General features: G+C 46.2%; 1 protein-coding gene across 1 annotated transcript in view; it reads right to left on the reverse strand.

The window, feature by feature from the left end:
- Positions 1–370: 370 nt before the first annotated feature.
- Positions 371–17,769, reverse strand: part of Col22a1 (collagen type XXII alpha 1 chain) — a 258,754-nt gene continuing 241,355 nt past the window's right edge. Inside the window, exons 58-64 of the mRNA XM_076556018.1 lie at positions 16,794–16,829; positions 13,726–13,770; positions 9,800–9,979; positions 7,762–7,828; positions 5,764–5,946; positions 3,856–3,933; positions 371–1,406 (exon numbers count right to left, since the gene is read on the reverse strand). Coding sequence (XP_076412133.1) covers positions 1,219–1,406; positions 3,856–3,933; positions 5,764–5,946; positions 7,762–7,828; positions 9,800–9,979; positions 13,726–13,770; positions 16,794–16,829 — 777 coding nt within the window. The 3' untranslated portion in view covers positions 371–1,218. The remainder of the gene's footprint in view (positions 1,407–3,855; positions 3,934–5,763; positions 5,947–7,761; positions 7,829–9,799; positions 9,980–13,725; positions 13,771–16,793; positions 16,830–17,769) is intronic.

Below are 17,769 nucleotides of genomic sequence, written 5' to 3' on the forward strand. Positions count from 1 at the left end.
ATAGTGGTTCTGAGTATAGGAAAGGGGTTTCTTTCCATATGCAAAACAGAAGGATGCATCCGAAAATGGCATGGGGATGAAGTACCCCCTGCTAGCTCCATGCCACACTTGTTTGTCCCAATATCTGGAGGAAACAGGTAGGCAAGGTACTGCCATTCCAAGAAGACTCACCTAGTGCTCAAGAAGTTCAGAAGATGCTAGAGAAGGGAAATAAATGCTGGAGAGCAACTGAGACAGAAACACATTTAGTGAGTGACTGTTCATGGTGTGTATATCACACACACACACACACACACACACACACACACACACACACACACACGTGTGACTGATACAGATCCCCAGGTATGCAATAAAAAAATACCTCAAGTAAGATAGGCAAGTGGCCACTGGAAACCTTTATTTTGCAATTCACACAACTGAAACCAGCATGAGGAACTTAATGGGGTCCAGACCATGTCTCAGAAGCAAATTCATACCCCAGATCTCTTCTTCAGCAGCACCTTGTCCAGTGAGGGCCCAGACACAAGCCACTGCCAACCCCCTGTGTGACTCCTTTTGGTTCCAGTAGCTTGAAGCACCAAGGATGTCACCCCCCGAGGGTAGTTCTGAACTCCAGATGTGCATCTTGTGTCCAGAGGTCAATGCATTCTTCCAGGCTGCAAATTCTTCCTCTTTCTGCTTCAAGTCTCTCCTGGGAGGTGGGGATTCCAAACTTACTTTTTCCCTGGGCCATCTCTAGGCACACTGAGAAAAGAAGCTCCTGGGCTCCAATCCCTTAAAGTTTCCTTTCCAGGAAGGAGGTAAATTCAGCAAGTGTGTGGGCAGGGCTGCATAGCACCGAGGGTTCCTCAGAATTGGCTGCCACACTTCTGCTACTGCTGACAGGGGAGCTGAGCCAGGAAACCACTTCCTGTCCACGAGCATGCTCCCCCAGACCCATTAGCATTTGAAATAACAAATAATAACAATATTAATAATATCTGGCTGACAGCATCTGTTGGTTTTAATAACTGTGAGGTCTCTGAGGAAGGGAAGAGAGAACTGAAGGTAGGCAGGCAAGGAGGCAAGAGTATGAGGGAGGGAAACAGGATGAAAAGGTGGGAGAAAGGGGGAGAAGAGAAAAAAAAGGATCTGAAATGTTTCAAGGCTTCTGGCTTCCCACTGAGCTCTGAGTTCAAGTTTCAGAAATCCATAGTAGTGATGTTCTAGAATCTTCTATGGGCCCTTCACATTACTTGGCCGGGCAGCAAGACTGGCGAAGTATGCACACTGGGAGGGGTCACACTGGCCGGGAGGGCCGGGAGGGCCTGGGGGACCAGGATGTCCAGCTGGTCCTGTCTCTCCTTGAGGGCCAGGGCTTCCTGGGAGTCCATCTTTAGCATAGCCGGGTTCCCCAGGTTGACCTAGACCAAGAAGCAAAAGAAACAGAAGGCATTCACATTCAGAAGAAGGATTATATCCAGGAGTGAAAGATCCCTGTAATCTTTGTGACTACATGATATGAAATAGGATTCAACATGTACTCAGAGAGATTAGCCTCTGCCTGATGCTGTAGACTGAGAGAGAGAATGGCCCACGTGAGCATCAGATAGAACAGCAGAAGGGCATCTTTACTGTCTGAGCTGGGGAAAGAATCCAGACACCATGGAGGAGAAACAAACAAGGGAAAGTGTGGTCTGCTGGGGTGAAAGCTTTCCACTCCAGTCAGATGAGAAAGCAGAGCCCTCTGCTCTTACATGACACATCTGAATTCTGAGTGGAATGCCAAAATAGTGAGCCTCAGCCCAGTGTACCTGTCCTTACAGGGACACCTGATGACCCTGTATTAATTCAACATTCAAATTGTCTGAGATCTGTTATCTTTTCTCAGTCTTATCTACATGCTAAACTTGAATCACATACTTGAACTATATTATTTTATTATACCACGTGAAAAATATAGCATCCAGGATATACATAACTGGCCTTTATAGAGTCCAAAAACTCTCTTTAGATTGAGAGAATATTACCTATAAATAAACTTCTATGCCTGCACTTACCAAATGCTATGGTATCATATGTACTAAACTCCCTCTTTTGCCTCAACAGCTGGGAAGTTTGGTGCTAGATGTGGTGGCCACCCTGGGTATGTCACATTTTCCTTTACTTCTTAGCACTCTGTCAAAGTATTTTTTTAATAAAGTAAACAAGACGCAAACCTTTCCATTGTGAGTGTCTTTAGAATTCAGGAACTCTGCTGATGGTCTGGCAAGAGTTATTTAATGCACAGCCCTGCTTGTGAGAAGTCCTTGTTTCAGCAGTGCTAACCATGCCTTCCACTGGGATGCCCTGAGGATGGTCCCTGATTCAACCTCACACTGGTGTAACCTACCCGATATTCTGCACACAGCCCCTTCTGTTCCCTTTCCTACAAGTTCTCCTATTTCAGAATAGTATTTCTGTTTCATCCTATTTGAAACTCAGCAAGATATAAACAATATTTATGTCAAACCATCATCTCTAATAAAAATCAGAGCAGGTGTCCAACTGTAGCAAATTTGGAAAATCATAGAAGAATAAAACTAAAGTTAAATTAAAAATAGGTCAAATGTTCATAAATGATTCAGAGTAAGCATAAAAGTTAAGAGTTAAATTTAAAAAGTAAAATCCTCAGGGCTGGGGTAGGGGTAGGGTTTGATGGTAGAACATTCATGAGGCCTAGGTTCAATTTCTAGCACTGCCTCCCAAATACACACACACACACACACACACACACACACACACACACACACACACACACACTTAAAAACATACACACGCATGCACATGACTGCTTGTGAGATAGAATTTGACAAGCTAGAGTTGAGGGTCTTCTACACTCACACCTCCTTTCTAGGGTGACAGCTGCTGCCCTCAGGAGATCTCCCAGTACAGACATCAAGGCATGGTGGTTGACCAGTTGCCATTTTCCCCATTATTTCCAGGCTTCAGAAATGAAAGTCCCAAACCCCACAAACCCTGACCCTCAGGAGGCTCACCTTTGGCTGAACCTTTGGTTAAGGTTTCCTAGGCATATTTCTGAGAAAGGCTAATGGGGCATGAATGGGTGTGGGGTTTAAGAAGATGAATGTCACCTTGCTGGTGGGGAGTCTTACCACTTCAGGTGAGTTGAAGTGTAGAAGGAAAGTCCTAAAGAGAGATGTATCTCCAACACGCCTAGGCTTATTTAGCATATGCTGATCCCTCTCTCCCCTCAGACCATTTCTCATATTTGGTCATTTATTATTTCTAATTGGAACATAATAATTTTGTATGTTTCTGGGGCATGATTTGCTTTTTGATTGATATTTATTTATATTTTATGTACATTCTGTTTTTCTTGCATGTATGTATTGTGTACCATGTGCTTCCATCCCAGTGGATACCAGGAAAGGGCAGTAAATCCCCTAGAAGTGGAGTTACAGATATTGTGAGCTGCCCCGTGGGTGCTGGGAATCAAACCCAGTTCCTCCACAAGAGCAGACAGTGTGATTTCTTTTCAGGACATGGGTACAATATGTAATGAACAAATCCAAACCAAACAAATCCACACATAATTAGCTTCTATACCATCCCAAATATTCATCATATTTTTATGTTGGAAACACCAATATCCGTTCTTCTGGCTATTTTGAAACAGTAAATAAGTGATTGAGACTTTTGATTTAGGAGGTATACCTTGAGGACTTGCAAAATATTTCATTAAACAATGAGTGCTCCTGTTTCTCCTTAGAGTGGCCCAGCTCCTTCTCTTCCCACAAGCAGGGGTACCGCTGTGTGCCCCCTACCTCTATGGTTGATGTTCACCCAGCCTGAGAGACTGAACCTTCATACCTGGTATTCCAGGGGGACCCATCTCTCCTCGGAGGCCAACTCCAGGTGTGCCAGGGTCACCTTTGACTCCTCTTTCACCTGATGGGAAGATATATACACCTTGAGTGGTGCAGACTCATGATGAGAGTAGAGACAGCAAGGTCCAACTCACAGGGCACAGATGCACCCCAGTATCATAGAAGCGTTCCGCTCACACCAGCTTGTTCACATCTACTCCTGTAAAATACCCCAGCTCTCATGTACACACACACACACACACACACACACACACACACACGAGAGAGAGAGAGAGAGAGAGAGAGAGAGAGAGAGAGAGAGAGAGAGGAGAGAGAGAGAGAGAGAGAGAGAGAGAGAGAGAGAGAGAGAGAGAGAGGAGAGAGGAGAGAGAGAGAGAGAGAGAGAGAGAGAGAGAGAGAGAGAGAGAGAGAGAGAGGCATATTTTTCAGACTCAAAATATGTACATGCAAACACTAAAGGAAGCAGATACTTTCTCCTGAACACATCCTCAGATACACTTCTCTATACATACACATTTACTCAAGCACCTATCTATCCAGCTACATACATATTTACACATTTGCACAACCAGAAGTAAATACAAAGTACACAGATCTATACCTACACATTCACTAAACCACAAGCAACTAAGTTCACATACCCACAGCTCACTCACACACATATCAATCAGTTTTTATGTGTGCCCTCATCATTGGTGTCCTCACTCACTCACACACACATCAGTCTGCATGTATGTTCTCATCATTGGTGTCCTCACTCACTCACACACACATCAGTCTGCATGTGTGCCCTCATCATTGGTGTCCTTGCCAGTGTACTCAAAGCTTTTCATCCAAACCTTCATGAAGAAGGAACTGGGTTGATAAACACATGAAGTCAACATGTACCACATGTGTGCCTAGTACCCAAGAAGGGCAGAGGACAGCACTGGATACCCCAGAACTTCAGTTGTGAGCAGCTATGTTGGTATTGGGAACTGAACCTATGTCCTCTCCAAGAGCAGCAAAAGCTCTTAACCACTGAGCCATGTCTCCAGCTCCTCGTTTCCACTGTTTTAACTGTTACATTTGTCAATATTCTGTCACAAACCAATGTAGTCTATAAATTATGCTTCCTATAGACAGTTATTTTATGCAATAGTCAAGAGCACACAAATTTAACAAAAACCCTTTAAATGGAAGAAATACCACAGGGGATGGATGGCTAAATAATCATAAGGATATGAGCAATTAAAAGAGAAGATGGTAGGTTCATCCATTTCCCTAGCCTAAGGTCACCAAAATGAACCCATAAGTCCATCCACCAGAAGGGAGTGGACCCCAGGCTGGGAAGTTTGGAGCCTAGTCCTTCCTCCCTGCTCTTCCGATCTGCTCACCTGCAAGGAAAGCATTCTGACCTTCTTGCCACTGGGCAACCTGGGACGGGCTCCCCCACTTGAGGGAGAGCCTCCTATTGTCCAGAGGTCCATTGTTCAGATAGGTTAGCCAGACAGCCAGACAGTTAGTGCCCATTTTAGCTGTAGCTCAAAGTCATTTGGTTGGATTTTAAAGCTGACATTTAATATCCATTGCCTGGAGATTAAATGTCATATCACTCAGTCACAGTTCCCACTGGGTGGGGGAAGAAGAAAATATTTGCACCACCCCTGTAACTTGAGCAAGGGAGATGGAGAGAAAGTAAGAGAAAACAGGTTTAATCTTCCTGGCATAATTTCTCAAAACTGTCAAGTATGAAAATCTTGAATGTATGAAAAAAATTACACGATGCCAAAATTTAGTGTCGCTGAGCTGACGGGAAGGAAAACAAGATAAATAATGCAGGCTCTGCCGGGTATGCACCCCATACCTAGACCCCACTCAGCCCCCGGTTTCTGAAATGCTGTCCACTCACCTTTGGGGCCCATAGGTCCAGAGGGTCCTTCCAGACCCCCTTGGCCAGGCCGGCCTGGCTCACCTATGGGGCCTGTCCTGCCCGGAAGCCCATCTTTTCCAGGGGGTCCTGGGGGCCCAGGTCTGCCTTGAGAGGACTTCATGTGTGCGGGAGGCATCTGGGCCACGAGGTAGGCAAGTTTGGCTATGGAATAGGAAAATCAGAGATGTTTATGAATAATGGATCGAGGATGAGGGACAGAGTGGCAGCTCACTACAAGCTAGAAATGAGCAACAAAACCAACAGGACAAGGGACAGCTCCTGTACACACAGTTCTGTGGGACCACTGCAGCATCCGCAGTAATAGTGATAATTAACAGCAGTATTAACAATACAGTAGCATTGGCTCTGGAGATAGCCACATTATTGGTGTTTGTGATGACAGCAGCAGTAATAACAGTCACGGAGCCTGTAAGTTGGAGAAACTGTTTAAGCGGCTTACACAAAGCTATTTATTGACTTTTATCTTTTGGCTATCAGGTCCCTCATCTACAACTGAAGGGATGAATGAGCTGTTAATAATGATGCTTATACATCTGTGATACAAGCAATACAGAATTAATTTAAAACCTAGAGCTCCAACTAGATGGGCTCATTTTCCTGATGGACAAGGGATCCAGTGCTCACCTAGCAGTTGACAAGAACCACCGAGGTTTATATAGTCAGAGAGAACTGGATCCAAATGCCAGTCCAGTGTGTGGAGTGACTAGGATAAGGACTGGCATTTTGGTTGGTTAGTGTGGTGATATTTTATTTGTGTACCCCAATAAAACTTATCTGGGGATCAGAGAACACAGCCAGCCACAAAATTGGACATTGAGGTTGGACGTGGTGGCACACACCCTTAATCCTATCACTGGAGAGGCAGAGATCCCTCTGGATCTCTGCGAGTTCAAAGCCACACTGGGAACAGAGCCAGGCATGATGGCACACCTTTAATCCCAGCACTTGAGATCTCAAGTCTTTGCCTGGGAAGGACACATGCCTTTAATCCCAGGGAAGTGATGGCAGGAAGCAGAAAGGTATATAAGGCATGAGGACCCAGGAACTAGAAGCTTTTTAGCAGCACTTCAGCTGAGATCCATTCGAGTGAGGACTCAGAGGCTTTCAGTCTGAGGAAACAAGATCAGCTGAGGAGTTGGCGAGGTGAGGTTGGCTGTGGCTTGTTCTGTTTCTCTGATCTTTCATCGTTCACCCTAATATCTGGCTCCAGATTTTTTATTATAAGACCTTTTAAGATTCATGTTATAGGCAAGAGTAAGGAAGAGGTGGAACTTCTCACAGCCTCAGTGACTCCCTCTGCCACTGCACCTTCACAAGGGGCCAGGGCTCTACGGAGTCCACCTCAGTGACCTTGGTCATTTGCTGAACTTTTCATGGTCTTGATTTTCTTAATGTTAGTGGAAGTCGATGTTTCTTCCTCAAAGGCTGTTCGGAAAAAGGGACTCGTCCCAGCAGATGTTCCCAGATCCATTTAAAACCAGGGGCTGGCACTGCACTAGAGCAGAGGCCATTCCATTACTAACAGCTCTAACACTCAAGAGGTAGAACTTGGAACTCTGGGTCACTCCTCAGATCTGCCCTGCCCAGTGGGGCTTACACACTCTCCAGCCTACCTCCTGCTGCCTTCCCTCACCTCCCTCATCCATAGCCCATTCATGTCCAGCTAGACTCCCGAGGGGCAAGGGGGAGTCACAGCAGATGGTGATCCGTGCTGTCATCGTTCACTAGGAGTCACCTTCACTAGAGGTGACAAGGCAGAAGCTACAGCCCCATTTGAGGGAGTCTCTGGAGAGTGAGGCCTCAGTTTAAGTAAGGCTGGGCCTTCAAGGAACCTTGCCAGCCTGTGGCTCCACATTAGCCTGCTCCCAGGGTGCTGTCCTGGTACTTAATAATGAAAGCAGCAGTTGCTCCCTGGAGATCTTACCCTGGAAGCTGCAATGAAGTCCAGCTACTTACCTTCTAGCTGCTTCCCAAGCTCTTCCTGAATGAGGCGCCGCAGGGTGTCAATGGATGGAGACTCACCCTAGGATGGAGGTGTGGTAGTTGAATGAAAATGGCCCCCATTAGGCCCATAGGACATGGCACTATTTTTAGTAGGTGTGGCCTTGGAGTCAGCGTGGCCTTGTTGGAAGCAATGTGTCACTGGGGGGAGGTGGAGAGGCTTTGAGGTCTCTGAAGCTCAAGCCAGGCCCAGTGGCTCACTTACCCTACCTGCTGCCTGATGATCCAGATGTACAACTCTCAGCTACCTCTCCAGCACCATATCTGCCTCTGGGCCACCATGCTTCCTGCCATGATGTTAATGGATTAAACCTCTGAACTATACGCCACCCCAGATTAAATGTTTTCCTTCATAAGAGTTGCCCTGGTCATGGTGTTTATTCATAGCAATAAAACACTAAGACAGGGGAGAAGCAGAGTTACTTGTCTTCCCAGTAACTCTCATCAAAGACCCCAGTGTCACCCCCCCCCAAATCAAGAAGCTGGTGAGGAGCACAGAAATGGGCAAATCATACCCTCTGTCTACCCCATTCCACATCTGCAGCCCATTCCTTTCCTGTCTGCCATTCAGACCATGCCATACCATCAGCAAAGCAGCTTAGACCTTCAGCTCTCAGATCTATAATGTCTTTCCCTCAAGACCTTTATTTATTCTTCAGGTTATTTCCTCCTAGTACAAACCATTATGTTCATAAAACCAGCCCCACATTGGGTCTAGACAGCATGTCCTCAAAAGCTTGCTCACCTCCATAACATAGCTTATAGGCAGCCTGCTACACAAGCTTATGTTTAACTCTCCTGATTGGTATCTTGTCCCTATACTCCCCAGGGCCAGATCTGTCCTGTTCAAGTCTATACTGGCCACGTATGAATGAGTGACCCATGGAAGCTGAGGAATTTATCTACAGGAAAGGCTGAATGCTCACATTCTGACAACAGTTCTCAGAAGGGTCTAAGAAAGGATTGTCTATGCCCTATCAGGATTCACCCTTTCCTGTGTGACTCCTGTAGGGTAGCGCTCCCCTCAAGAGTGGGGCCCCCTGTGCTTCTATCAGCCCAACAACTTGCATGGAATAGATTCCATTCCCTTGCTCTCTTCCTCTTATATGGCCAGAAACCTCAGATGTAAAAACCTCATATGGTTCATTGCTCCCACACAGCACAGGACACACAGAGCTTGGCAAGGCTTCATGGGGGTTTTGGATGCCAACTGAGCCCTTTTGATTTCCCCTGGATTTATCCAAGAGGGTAGGCTATAGGCACTAAGATTCTTAAGAGTCACCACAACCAGAAGCAAATGAAACCATGGAGTGTCAGCGCTGGCAGGAACAGAAAGTGACCACATCTGTGTGCTTAGGGAACATATAATTTTCCAGATGACTAAGTTTGGTGCTGAGAAGAGGCAGTCACAGGGACTGAACAAAAAAAACCCATCAAGAGTTCAGCTCTTGTTATCTAGCTGGCAGCCTGTGTCTGTGATCCAAGAGAGGCTAAAACAAGAGTTCTGCCACTAGAATGACCTATGTGAGAAGACAGTAACCAGGCTCTCAGCTGACATTCAGTGCCAAGGACAGAACCGAGAAGAAAGTCAAGGCCTGCCACGAATGGATGGTGAACCACCATGCAGGTTGGACCACTGAGATCCCATCTTCTCAATTACCTCTGCACAGGGTGCCAAGACCAAAGGGATTTACAGCCTATGAAATGAATGAAGCCTTGCAATTCATCATCCCTGGGGTGGAGGGCACAACAGAGAAGACACTCTCTTTCTGAGCACCCCTTGAGTTACGTGAATCACATCACTGCATCCTAACAAATTTAAAGAGCATTCTCTCAATAGGATAGGCTCAGAGAGAGGGAGTACCCTGCCCCCTGCTATATAGCCAGTCCCCAGAAGCCTGGTACCCACATGCCGTATACCCTGAAGGTCACAGACTCCGCTTTCCCTCCATTCTCATGGAATCTGTGTCTGAAATGTTATCATCATCCTTACCCGAAGTCCTGGAAATCCTGGCTGGCCAGGTGGCCCTGGAGGCCCAGGGGGGCCACTTTCCCCTGGTTGTCCTTGGGGACCCATCAGGCCAGTATGACCCTTGTGGCCTGGGATTCCAGGGTCTCCAGGCTGGCCCTTCCCGCCTGGTAATCCTTTGTCACCTTTGGTCCCAGGGTCTCCCTAAATAGGAGAGAAGAATATCAGCAAATGGGTATGGGCTGGAAACTGGCCTGGATATGCAAGCTGGAGTCCAAGGTACCATCATCTTCCTGCTGGGGCCCTGGCAGGGAGAGATGGGTCTTGTGGGGTCAGGGGAGGTCTCAGTACTGAAATGAGTCATGGATAACTCCAATAAGAAAGGCCCAGAATTATCCCACCCATAGTCCTGATTGTACAAAACAGGACAAGGGAGCCCAGAAATAGAATCCTACCTTACACAGTATGTGTGCAAGTCAGGAGAACTTTTATTTTCACACCCATACCAAATAAGCCACTAACCAGGCTGACACCATAGGAGCAGCAAGGCATACTGGCATTCTCATACCACAGAACACACTACAGTTGTCAGCACTGGGGCTGCGCATCAGGGACTATGTGGACCGGCCACCAGGTATCATTATTATATGAAAAGTTCAAACTGTAGAACAGTGTCCACAGTATGCAAAAGTTGGAGAAGAATAAAAACATCCACAAATTTTCTTTGTGGGCATAAAACATTGAGGAAGGCTCCATAATTGTAAGGATAATTGTAAGGATGACAGGGAGGGGACTGAAGAGATAACTCAACTCCATAGTCTGCCTCATAAGTGGAAGAATCTGAATTTGGATTTCAAGTACCCACACAAAAACCAAGTGTGACTGCTTACATCTGGGGCCATAGACAGGCAGAACCCTGGGGCTGACTAGGAAGCTAGCCTAACAATTTGGTAATATCTGGATTCAATGAGAAAACCTATAATCTCAAACAATGGATAGTGATTCAGAGAGACAGCCAATGCCAACCCCTGGCCTGAACATACACATGTACACATTCACAGATGCATTCACCCACATACCACATATGCCATATACCATATATGTATGTATATATATATATTTATATATATATATATATATATATATATATATATACACCATACAACACACACATACACACATACATACACACACACACAAGTAACAAGGAAAAGGATAGAAACACAGCTGTCATTTTACACAATCTTTAAAAAGGAAGAATTTTCAATGGACTTAGTGACATAGACCTGTCATTATAACTACTTAGGAGGCCAAGGTGGAAGGATTGCAGCTTAAGACGAGCCAGCCTGCAGTTTGTTCAAAGCCAGCCTGGACAACTTAAGTGAGACTATTAAGTCACAAACTACAATGTCAAGGGATATAGCTCAGTTATAAAGTACTTCCTTAGCATGCACAAGGCCCTACATTCAATCGACATTACCACAGCACATGTGCATACACATACACACATAACACATACACACACACACACACACACACAAATAATTTCCCAGTCCCAGGCCAAACCACAAATGTACATCCCTGGAGAAAGCTGCCAAGCTGTGGAAACTGAGGCCAAGCTGTCACTACACTCCTAGAGTGGGTTTGGCCTCTGTCAATAGGAGAGACAGTCTATTAGCTCAGAAGCCTCTCTTTGCCAGCCTCCCTTCAGCTCCAGCAAGTCCATGAAGGATTGGCAGGCTCACTCTATGGTGTACTCCCTGGCCCTTTTTCCCCCCGATAAGTAAATCAAATCCTAAAGTTCTGGGTCAGTGATTTGGGGCACAGCAACCTCAGGGCAGACAGCCTAGTCGTTGCTCTTATGTACTACTTTGTGTCTAGACAGCAAGCTTCTGTGGCTAGTTAGGTCTGAACACACAGTAGTCTTATTAAGACCATCACTACTATTAAGCCATAACTACTGTGATACATCACAGAAAGGGAGGGGCAGGAGAAACAAGGAGGATCAAGATGGAACCACACATGTGGTGTTACCACGGGCAGGACAGGAGCCTCTGAGAAGTATTAGAGCATGCTCACAGTTCTGAAATGCCATTATTGTGCATGCTAAAACAAGCAATGGCAGGAACATGGTATGGAGAAGGTGTGATGTGCTGGAGTCAGGGAGGACAAAGGTGAAGGCACATGCATGTTTGGAACACCCTCCTCTGTGTACACAGACCCCAGAATGAAAGACAACATTACAGGAAGGGGAGCTTTGAGGTGAGGTGGGAGGGATACCTGAGTTCCACTACGTTCACTCTTGTAATTTCTGTTTTTTAACCAGGCCCCTGCATGGCTTTCAATTTTTCGACAATAATCCAAGTATCAATGACTTTTTGCATTATAATTTAAGGCAAACCCAAGGGAGTTGCTCCAGTTTTCCAGGTCTGATGGACTTCATGGGGTCTTGAAATCCATTGGATGATCTTGGACTCAGAGGTCTAGAACACCCTGGTCCTGAGTTACCTGGAGGCCGGGTACCATCACACATGTGGCACAGCCTTTCTATTTAACAACCCCCCTATCTCTATCACTTTGCTATGAAATGATCTGATCCCCTATTTTATTTATTTATTTAACGATTATTTATTATTTATTTGTATTTTATGTGCCGTGGTGTTTTGTCTGTATGCATGTCTGTGTGAGGGTTATCAGGGTACCGAATCCCCTGGAGCTGGAGTTACAGACAATTGTGAGCTGCCACATGGTTGCTGGGAATTGAACTCAGGCCCTCTGGAAGAGCAGCCAGTGCTCTTAACTGCTGAGCCATCTCTCCAGGCCCTGATTCCCCATTTTAAACATTCCCAGGATGAAGGAATAAGGAATCTAAGGGCTTGGTGGCAAGGTTCCATGGAATCACGTACCAGAGGACAGACAAGCTCCCTACCTATTGATTGTGTATGAAGAACAGCTTCCTGTCTGTGGGCTGAACGCCCTGGCTCTGAGCCAGGACTCAGGCCCAAACTCCTTGGCAATCGCTCTCAAGACCCTGATGTGGCACTCTCAGGAGAAAATCATTTCAGTGGCAGGCAAGTACAAGGTTCCAATATTCAAGATCAAACAGCCACAGGACAGGGGCAACAAAGTCATCAGAAGGAGAGACAGGCAGGGAAGGAAAGAGTGCCAGAGACCACTTCCATTTTTCTCTTCCCAAATTGCAGGAAAAAGCCTGCCAGCTCACTACCCATCCAACTTGTGAAGAAAGCTGAGATAAATTCTTTGCAGGACCACGGAAAACAAGCATGGGTGGGCGGGGGAGGGAGGGGAGAGTCGGGTACTGTCCATGTAGTACAACATCCTGACAGCTGACCAGACACAGGACTGTGGGCAAACCAGCCATGCAGAGCCCTGAATGGAGCAAGAGCCCGTGAGTGTGAGCATGAGCATGAGCATGCTCCCTGCCCCCACCCTAGCACTTCCGCAAGGGAAAAAAAAATGACTCTCCCCTGTTGGTTTTTGGAGAAATGAAATGTAAAGAAAGGCTTTCAGAGTGTGGCGCCAAGGCGACTCATTATGGGAAAATCTGTTCCCTTGTCACCTCCAGTGACAAATCTGGCTCACAGCAAATTGGCACTTAGGGAGCCAGGCACATCCTGCATGCGCCTTCACACATGGTGAGCATGGAATCTGTCAGAGTCTCCCAACACTTGCCTTGCATTGATAATTACGGTCATGATTTTATTCCTCAAAATAACAACCAAAAAGAAACAAGAGAGAAAACTGACTATGGTACTATTGGGAGAAAAGAGCCCTACTGTTTGAAGGGCTTGAGCTGTTTCATGGAAAGTCACTGCAGGGGACGGCAGTTCAGCTGGGCTGCTTATTAACTGTCCTGAATAAATTCCGGCCTTGCGACTGGAGGAAGGTCACCTTGAGTATGCTCAGATGGCTGCACATCCCCCACTTACCCTCTCTCCTTTGGATCCCGGCTCTCCAGGCTTCCCAGGAGCACCCTGCAATGGGATAACAGGACAGGAGTCACTTCACCACGGCCATCTCTGCCTCCATCTTTGCCTTTCTTGGTTTTTCTACACAGCACTTGTTGGGGGAAAGGGAGATTGTAGAAAAAAAGCCCGCCTCCCTCCCCCAAACTCCTACCAGGTCAGTCTAGGTAGGCAATCAAGCCTCTTCCTCTTCATTTCATTACTCCTGACCCTGTCCATTCTTGATCTGGGGCAACATGAGCCAATGGTGTGGCTTCTTTGATGCCTTCTTCTACTTCTCTAGAGAAAAACCCAACTCGCCTCGGAACACCCCTGGGGCCTTCCACACACTGGCCTTTGGATGAGCTAACATCACCTCTGATGTCCTGGCTCACTCCTCTGCAGCCAAACATAGTAACCTTAGGTTCCCAAAGCAGAGAGCCTGCTGGTCTGCAGTTTCACAGCCTCTGCCTACCATTTGCTCCTGGGCCCTTCATCCTAGATGACCTGGCCTGGCCTCAGACTTCCTACCCAGAAAGCTCTCTCTTCTCACCCAACATATGAAAAAGAATCAGCCTAATGCTATGTTCTCACAGCCCTCTCGGGGTATGGGGACAGTCACATGAGGAATAAAAGACATATCCCCACACTTGCTACTGCTGAGACACTGATTGCCTTCCCACCTACGCTACTGCCATCCTCTCCACATGGAATATCATTTCCTTCCCTCCCTCTCTCCCTCCCTCCCTTCCTTCCCTCCCTCTCTCCCTCCCTTCTTCCTTCTTTTTCTTTCTCCCACACTTCCACCCTACTTTCTTTCCTTCCATCCCTCCTTCCTTTTCCTCTCCTCCAGACTCTTGACATCCCCTCTGAGAAGCTTTGGCTGTGGTCTCTGTCCAGTATCTACCCTCAGACAGAAGTCACCTTCCTTCCAGCTGCCACCTAGCTTTCTTCTTCCCAGATGTGGGAACACAGACATGCTTCTTTGCTCATCCATACACAGCAAAACTTTGGCAAGCAGGGCCTATGCTTATTTATTAAACGAGGGCATCATATTCCTATCCCAAATCCTACCCTTGTGGTGATATTTTGTTTGTGCTCTAACAAGTAAAGCTTGACTGAAGAACAGAGGGCAGAGCTAGCCACTAGAAGCCAGGCAGTGGTGGCACACACTTGGGAGGAAGAAGCAGGAAGATCAGGAGTTCAAGGCCACCCTGGGTTATATAAGATTGAATCTGTCTAAAAGAGAAACAGAGCCACATGGTAGTGGTGGCTCACACCTTTAATCCCAGCACTAGGGAGGTGGAGACAGAATTATAAGGGAGGTGGAGACAGGATCTCAGTCCATTCAGTCTGGGGATTTGTAGAAAGAGGATCTTGCCCCCCCTTCAGCCTGAGGATTCGGTAGAGGTAAGAAGTCTCTCTAGTGACTGATCTTTCAGCATTTACCCCAATATCTGGCTCTGGGTTTTTATTAAAACCAACTAGGATTCGTGCTACACACCTTGCACTTGCAAGTATTCAAAATATGCCAATCCCAAGGTTTGCCACTGCAACAATCAGTACAGCCTAGCCTGTCATAGATGATAGACATAGTATACATTCAGAACGCATACATGATCTGGAGAGATGGCTTAGAAGTTAAGGGCATGTACTGCTTTTGCAGAAAATTGAGCTCAGTTCCAAGCATCCTTTCAGAGGGCTCACAGTAACTTGTCACTCCAGCTCTGGGGAATCTGATATCTTCTTCTGGCCTCCAAGGGTACTCACCTGCACATATCTACCCAAACACACACATACAGGTAACATATAATTAAAAGTCAAATAAATCTGTGTTTTAAAAAGGGCCTTTTGTGTATATCCCACCAAAAGGGAGGAAGTCACATTTGAAAGAGAATGCGAGTCAGTTTAAAGGAAAATTTGCTAGGCCTGGTTAGTCCAAATTTTATTCTGGGGGGCAATGAAAAGATAGAGAGAATTCACACATGCAGCAGCCCAACTGAAAGCTCACAGAGTTGAGGCAACCCTGAGAAATGGGAGCTGGGGTATTATTACCTCCAACTTAACCCAGTAAGCAAGAGCAAGGACTAGTCAACAATTGAGGAGCAGGTCTAGTGAGTGACAAGCTATGTCTGGGCCTAAAGCACAGGGTACTCAGATTTGGAACATCTGATCCAGCCTCAGAGAAGGCAATCACTTCTAACAATGGTCCAAAGGCACACAGTGACAAAGGTGTTCTCTTTCAGGGCAAGAGTGCGGGCTTTGATATACACATGAGCAATTTCCCTGAAAGTCTTTTCTCTACTCCTGTTCATCTACTCCTTCATCGTGGAACACTTTTAGTGTCTTGTCTGGGACAGAACAGAGCAGGTGACCAGTAGAGCAGGTCAACAAGTGCTTCTCTCTGGTGGTCCACAGAAGTCTACAGAAATCCACAGAAGTCCACGGGAGAAGGAAAAGGGTTAGTAGATGAAGGTATTTTGGAAAAAAAGAGGGGGGGCTGAAAACTAATTTAGTATTTCAGGAACAGACCAGAGTGAATGGAGCTGATAGGAGGAAGAAAAATGAGAAGGACCAGGGCACCTTGGGGGCCATTTGCACTACAAGGGGAGATCACAACTGCCATTTAAGCTGTAGAGTGGCATGAAATGTCATTGTCCCACAGATCTCCAGCTGTTGTGGAAGGTCATGGTTGGACAAAGGAAACCATTAGGGAGACGACAGCAGTGGTCCTTGTAGAAAAGGACTCAGGATTGGACAGGCTCCACGGACAGAATTGAGAAGCATCACAAAGACAAAGATGGAAAGATTTGTTGACAATGATACTGAAGGAGGGTGGCTAAGGAGATAGAGTCATCTACCTGGTGTCCCTGGTGGCTGTATAACCTGAGATTTTGTGAAGTTAAAATGTAAGCTCCCGAGTCCCAAAAGCACACTAAAGCTTTTGAGGGGTTTTGATAAGCTCGGGAATTACGTCTCAGCCTTATCACCTATCTGTGGCTTCCACAGGAAAGGGCTACCAAGTGGAAAGGGCAGGGTTGGGGAATACTTGCCTCCTTGCCTGGAGCTCCTATCTCTCCTGCTTCTCCCTGTGAAAAAAAGAACATGAGGTCAGGGGGGCTCGGTAGCATCAGTCCAGTACATGTCAGTCTTCATGACAGACATTGCATACATCATGTTCCAGAAAAGACAGCAATCAGTGGTCCAAATAGTCTACCTGACAAGGCCATCCCACATGCGGCCTTCTGGTCAGTTTATGCAGGAGACGGTAGAGAATTGCCCTAGCCTGTGAACAAACTCTGCTTCTGGGCTCTTTGTCAATGGGGTAGATGTATCTGTACTAAGCATGTCTTTAAGAAGATAATTTTACCAGTTGTCTAGTTTGAGGAAGGTCACTCTTATCAACAAGGGACAGTGTGTTAAATAAGATGGTAGGTTCTGACTTTAAATTGATTCTTCTATTGATTGGTTTTTCTGACCTTAGATGACCTCCTTGCTAATCTCTTAAGTTCACTATGCTTCAGTTTACTCATCTACTAAGTAAGAGGAGTCACGTCATCTATGTCATAGGTTACAGTGATACTTATTTTCATTGAGATATGTAAAGCACAGTGACTAGCATGTACCAAAGCTGGATAATTCATCTGTTTTTATGATTAAGGAGTCATTTTTGCAGAAAGTATGTAATTGGCTGCTGAGTGGCAGCCAAATTATAAACCAGGACTGGAAAAGAGAACAATTGAGCAAATGCATGTGACTAGAGAAACCATCCATACACATCTTGGAACAGAAGTGGAAAACAGTAGACAGGTTACCATGAGGAAAGGATGGAACCAGCTGGCCCTGTGGTCACATGGAAAGGGCAAAATCAAACTGGAGGGTATATGCAGGACCATGGGAGCATTTCTATCGTGAAGTGTCACATACAACCTTTATCCATCCATCAGTGCAGGCCAGAGTCTACAGCACACTCCAATGACTTCAGTGTGGCTATGAATGAGTACTCACTATCCCTTTAACAGCTTCAAT

Source organism: Peromyscus maniculatus, chromosome 20 (genome assembly GCF_049852395.1).
Source record: "Peromyscus maniculatus bairdii isolate BWxNUB_F1_BW_parent chromosome 20, HU_Pman_BW_mat_3.1, whole genome shotgun sequence".
Lineage (NCBI taxonomy): Eukaryota > Metazoa > Chordata > Mammalia > Rodentia > Cricetidae > Peromyscus > Peromyscus maniculatus.